Below are 6,852 nucleotides of genomic sequence, written 5' to 3' on the forward strand. Positions count from 1 at the left end.
TATACTATTACGTTGTTTATTTCTTTTTTTTTTTTTTAATATTTCTTAATTACTAGATCGGCCTGATGTGCCATTATATGGTTATTACAACAGTTGATAATGAGGGAATTTACCTATGTTTAAAAGATAGCCCTAACATTTTATAATGTCATGATTATTTACTAATTTTAAATAATAAAAATAATAATAGTTATGTAACAGAAGAATGATAGAAATAAAACTAAATAACAAAACAATTAATGCTTGTAGAATGAATAAAATAAATGATGACTCATATGATGGAAAAAAAAAAATCAGAAAAAAGAAAATAAAAATAGATGGAGAGTTTAAAACCAGAACATCTTGCATCAGTCGGTGCTTCAGTCTTCGAAATGTAGCTGGATTTCCTACATTTATTTCTATTGATTACACAAAGTTGTTAAGAAGAAAAATTATGTCATCTAATATTATTTTATAATAATTTCTGGATTGAAAGAGAATGACTGGAAGTGGTTCGAATTTGAATACGAAATAGGTACCATAGGAGGTCCATAGAATAAAGGAGAGGTAAAGCTGGGTCATTCCACAATTATTCAACACACTTTTGAACCAGTTCACATTTTATTCAATTCTTCATAGATGTTGTATAGGTATAGATTTGGAAAAATGTAAAATTTTATTGAGATATGTCCATAATTTTTAATTACATAACTTTTAAGTCTTCATAAATGGGTTGAAAAACGGAGAACAAGTTTTGACATTGCTGTCTTCTCTAATTTAGCAAGAGATATGTTATTTTACAGTATATTCCATAGCCTTTCAAATAATATGGATTACTATATCTATAAAATTCCTCAAAATCTAATTTGTAATTTTTACTTAAATTATCTCAGAAAATAAATATTTATTTCTTGAGTAGGTTGCGTTGAGGTAAATTGGAGAACAAGATATAAATCTGGGACGGAAATGGTTTTAATGTTAAAAAACAATTTAACACTAAGGGCCCACTCTCATAAATTCAACTCTTCATTCATATAATAAGCAAGTGGACATATTCTTTTATTTTCGCAACAGATTTTCACAAATATTTTTTATGGAGTATTGGAAACCAGAGTTGTATTATGTGGAGGGTATCATTTAAAAAACAATATTTTTTCCGTCCCACTTGTTCAATTGTAAAACTAAATTTCTTGATTTAGAGGACTGTTCATTTGTATCATCATTTTCCGATGACGTTGTCTATCTATGGACCGCACCAATATATTGGGTTCATCTAGAAAACTACATCGGTAATTAACGAAACAGTTTTCAATGGAATCTGGAGCCTGCGAAAATAAAAAAAAAAACACCTAATATATCTCCTGACTTATTAACTGAACCATCATTCACGTTTGGGTTATGTTTATATTAATGAAAACTTTAATATTATTGTTGCTATAGTAATTAATACGAATGAAGAGTTAAATTTATAAGAGCGGAGGAGCTTTTTTATTTCTTTAAGATTAAATACATTTCCTTCCAACTCCTATATTTTGGTCTGAGATTTACATCAAAGCAACCGATTCAAGGAATAAATTGGATAATTTCAAAATATTTATTTTCTGAAAAAATTTAAATAATATTTTAAATTATGTTTTGAGAAATGTCATCTTATCTCAAACGATATAGTGTTGCATATCATATGAAAGGCCATGGAATATACTAGAAAATGACACCCATCCCATATCTCTAGTTTAAGCTTCTGCAGGAATTCAAAAACACGTAGTTCTCTGTCTAAACTTTATGAGGACTTAACAGCGCTGTAATACAAAAACGAGTGAACATATCTCAATAAAATTTTACATTTCTCCAAGTCTATTAAACAATTTTTGTGCAAAGTTTGAAGAAAATATGAAATCGTAATTTCATTTTGATCTCATATATCTATCATGGCCCTATCAAAAGATGTTTACGATCATCTTAAGTGGTTAGTATCAAATTATTGTCTACTTTATTTCCTTATGTATAATTATTTGTGAAATAATTTTTTATGAATTCTTTAAATGGAAAATAATAATATAAAATACAATTAATATTTATACAAATAAAAAAAAAAATCTAACTGTGTTTACCTCAGGTCCTTACATTATTCTTTATAGCTAAATATTGTCAAGTCTATGGCAAACATTGCTAAACTAAGCTCCATTTAACAGTTTTCTGAGACCAAACAAAGCGGCATATACGAATTTTCTCATAATTAAACACGATCTTAATAAAATTTTCAGACACCATAGTCATAACTAAAAATCTGAATTTTGAAATTACACTAGCAAACATAATATGATAATTAAAATCTATTAATTAATCATTAATCAAATCAACTATGATGTATCCGTTGATTGCTAAAACGGAGTTTTATGTTTTTTTAACAATGGTCGCAGATGAGATGAACTGCGTGAAGAACAATCAATGGAAAAAATAATCTAAAATTCTATTACTTGGAAAGTGATTTTCAAATAGCACTATTTTCATAAATAAAATGTCATATTCCAGTTCAAACTCATTGAAAATGTAAAATCTATTGACTAACCAAGCTCCTTTTCATAGTTTTATGAGAGCAATCATCGCGACAAATATGACTTTCCTCATAGTTCAGCGAAATAAAAAATACTTTCAGTATCGCCATTCACTTCCATTGGACATGATTTTTATCTTAAAATGTGTTATTCTTGTTATAATTTTATTATCTTCTTTGAAATAATAAAATTTATGTTGAGCGCTTTTTGTTCGAAAAATTCTATAGATATAAGCTGTAAGCTCGATCTGAGTTAAAAACAAGGTGAGATTCGAAAAAAAAATCATACGAACAAGGTTGGGTTTCTCTTTGAATTCTTGAATACCTACCAAGTTTGGAAATTTTTATTCCTCTCATATAAGTGGTTCAGACTTGTACTAATGAATAAGTCGAGATCACTTGATTGACTTACTGCATATGAGCGAATGAAACAAACATTGGTGTTCAACAATTTTAATTTCTATGGTATAGAGGAGCGGTTTTCGAAAGTTTTTCGCAGCAGCACTCAAGAAAAAAATTCACGGCACACTTATTCGGCTAAAATAATCTCGTAGCATAATAACCGAGCTTAAAAAATATAAAAATATCACTACAATTCTTAGAGCGGTTGAATATGTAGGAAAATATGAAAAAAGTGCAAATTAAAGCAGAAATGCGCATTCTATTTGCTATTTTAATTTTTCTTTTTTGTAATATTTTCAAAAATGGAACTCATTTTCGGCACCCTTAGTATAAGCTTGGTGCATCCACTTTGTTGTTGAAAATTGTTTTTTCGTTTTTTTATCGAGGATTCCGATGGCATTCCTGAACCAAATACACATTACTAAGCACTCTGTGGACGCGTAATTTAATACATCTTTACCCTTACAATAGGGTATTTTTACTCAGAAGCTCCATTATGAATTTATTGATCAATAACTGAAAAAGTAAAAAAAAATAAAAATCGTATTTTTTCATATTCTGTGAGGTAGAAAGTGTGGAAGAACTTTACGAAATATAGTATTGTACAGTAAGATGTCAATTAAGATGTTCAAAATGATATACAGGTTTTCAAAATTTCTTAAATCGAAAGTACATATTTTAAAAAGGATATTTATACCTGTTTAGGAAAAATTTATTCGTTTTATTCATATTTAATTAAAACAGTCACCATTTAATATAATTATCTTATTTAAAAAAATATACTATTTATTTTTAAAGTATCTCATGCTAATATTCGATTACTTCTTTAAACAAGGTTGTTTAAAATATCTCTATTTGTTAATACTAGTAAAATCTTTCCTATAACAAAATAATAATTCATATACATTGAAATTTATAATAAAAAGACTTTAAAATTAGAAATTAATTATGTTAACCACAATGAATATTTTATTTCTTATTTAACTTGTTCCAGATTATACATGTTTTTTTTCATCGGTATTCAACTTATTTCTGTCATCACTGTCAATTCATTCATTATAAACACCAAAATCGAAACAGCTGGTGATTTCACACAGGTAAGTATTCATCATATAGTAAATATTATTCATATGTTTAAAATTAATTATCATTATTCTTAAATGCCTCATAAATCCTTGCCCGTTTTAATAGCTTCTTCCATCTTAGTCTTGATCCATTTATAATTGGAAAACTCGACTGAAAAAAAAAATTATTGATGATTCATGATTCATGTTTCTTAGAGCACTTTTTGTGCATGAAAGCCATGTTTTGTGGTATCGCATAATTACAAGCTGCAACCCTCAGATAAGATATTTTTGTTACATCTCAAACCATATAAAAGGGAGGACATTAGACATATGGTTTTCTATTTTAAAACCAACACAATTTAAAAAAATTAAAAGTTGTCTTTATGGACATAGGAGGATGGGGTTCCCTCCTGCACTAATTTCCATTTTCTTAAAAAATAACATTCCTTAGTTTAAAAAAAAACTTTTCTTTCTTCTCTGCAACGGAAATTTCTCCTTACGTACTATTTTTATTATGGTTCCGGTTATCAAGGTAAGGATTTAATGCATTTGAACCTCCTGTTGCGGGAACCAATTCAATTCCCCATCAGGACTTTTCACTTCTCTATAACAGACACAGTTCATAAATTATAAGTATACAAACTGAAGATTCCAGAATTTTTAGGTATTGACGAAACTAAGAGAAAATTGGTTATTGTATAGCCAGGCATTCAGTGTATGCCAAAAAAAAAAAAAGTAATAACTAACTCCTATAAAATTTGAGGAATCAAATCCAAAAAACGAATAAAAAAATCCATGAATAGCTTCCCTTCTAGACTATGGGACCAATATTTAATTAACTGAGCATTTTTGAAATTTAAATTGCATCCAATAATCATTTTTGAACCTTCAAACCACATTCAAATGTGATAATAACTATAAATTAATGTAATACTAAATACTGTAAACTAGTTGGTGTGTTAATTTAATGACTAATCATGAGACAAAGGCAAAATAGCCTGTAATTATGTTGGCTGTGATAGGATAAGGTAGGAAATGTAATTTTTCATGATGGCATTTTGTTAAATCCTTAAAATTTTCTAGAATGGCCGAAACTATGGAATGTTATGATAATAAAAAAGTTTTGAGACCAAATGGATATTTTTTTAGCTACTAAACAATTCTGTCTCATACAAAAATGTGCATGATATATAGTTAAAATTTAGATTTTTTTACAGTAGAAACCCTATTTTCAGTATTAGTATAAGAAATAAATATGTGATAGCAACAAAACATTCTTAGTATGTTTCATTCATAACTAAATGTTCTCAAACAAGTAAAAGTAATAAAACGTTTTATACTAATAGTAATTTAAAAAAAAAAATATTCTATATAAAATAAAATTCATAATGTTGCCTAAGCTGCGATATTTCTAATTAAAAAAAAAATGAATTGATGCACCGTGACATTCCGCATGAATTCTGAATGTGATTAAAATACTCAAAATATTCACAAAAACATATAAATATAATGTCCATCATAACGATAATTGAGAGAATTGCCCCCCAGAACGATGGGTTATAAAAATATAAACAATTTTATAAACGACGCAATGACAAGGATATTGATCTTCAGCACACAGGGCACAATATTTTTGATCTTGGTATAAGAAATAAATATCTGCTTTTTCTCAGGTCATAAACAGCCTCATCGTATCGTTGTCATTCATAACTGGGATATTGAAGCTGATGATACTCCACTTTACCTCGGGTAAATTCAAAGCAATGGTTGACTTCTTGGAGTCCTTTCCTTCTGATGGCATCGTCTTCCCAACGCGTAAGAAGTTCCTGATATACTCCGTATGCAACCTGACCACGATCAGTAGCTGGTTGATCTACGGAATAGTAACAAAAGGTTGGCCATGGGATGCTGATTTTGCTTGGGACAAGACTACACCAACTGGACATTGCCTAGGTTTGGTATACTTATATCAGCGGTTTGTCAATCGATTAAATGCTTATACGATACCATGTGAAATTGAAATGAAAGTGTGGTGGCATTAACGTCTTGAGCGGCAATAGTTGACGTTTGCAAAGAGAGTGTTTGAAATGGGATTGCCACTGTCGAAATTATTATCAACATTTTTATTTCTTTACTATATTTCTTTTAAATATATTTTTAATTATAATTCATTTAAAGTTTCATTATTTTACATTTGTTTTAGTGGCAAACCCATTTGAAACCTCTCGCCTTATGATCAATTACAATTAATTATAAAGTACTTGTGTGTTGTTATCTAAAAAAAAACTGAACGTTTATGTATATAATAATTGTGAGTGTGTTTTTTTAATTTTCAAGTGTGAACGTTGTTTTTTACGATAATAAAAACCTAAAGATTCATCTTTATTATTACATAATAGAAACACGCACTAAAAAACATCTATAATAAGATATTTACTATATCCTGTTTGGAAATCCATTTACTTCCATTTACCTCGAGAGCAAAACAGCTTTGTAAAATAATAGTTAAATGATTTTTTATACTGTTTATAACTTAATAAAATAATTGTACATACATTATTCTCTTTCTATGATTAAGTTTTTATTTTATTTTTCTTATGTCACGATTTACAATTTTTTTTATATGATCTGTTTTTATTTTATTTTATACTTCTTACTAAATACCTCGGACTAATGTTTGGTAGAAGAATGGTATGGAAACCACATATTAAGAAAAAAACGTTAGTTAACCTGAAACTAAATCTAATGCACTCCGATGAAACTCCATATTAAAAACAAGTGAAAAATTGAGCACATTCACATTCCTACTAAACCAGGTTGGATATATGTACTACACATTGAGCACATTCA

General features: G+C 28.3%; 1 protein-coding gene across 1 annotated transcript in view; it reads left to right on the plus strand.

The window, feature by feature from the left end:
• Positions 1-3,936: 3,936 nt before the first annotated feature.
• LOC106690972 (odorant receptor 85c-like) overlaps positions 3,937-6,852 on the plus strand; it is a 7,855-nt gene continuing 4,939 nt past the window's right edge. Inside the window, exons 1-2 of the mRNA XM_014436596.1 lie at positions 3,937-4,032; positions 5,676-5,955. Of these exons, the coding sequence (XP_014292082.1) occupies positions 3,937-4,032; positions 5,676-5,955 (376 nt within the window). The remainder of the gene's footprint in view (positions 4,033-5,675; positions 5,956-6,852) is intronic.

This window comes from Halyomorpha halys, unplaced genomic scaffold, assembly GCF_000696795.3.
Source record: "Halyomorpha halys isolate HHAL.00 unplaced genomic scaffold, Hhal_1.1 Scaffold2001.1, whole genome shotgun sequence".
NCBI lineage: Eukaryota > Metazoa > Arthropoda > Insecta > Hemiptera > Pentatomidae > Halyomorpha > Halyomorpha halys.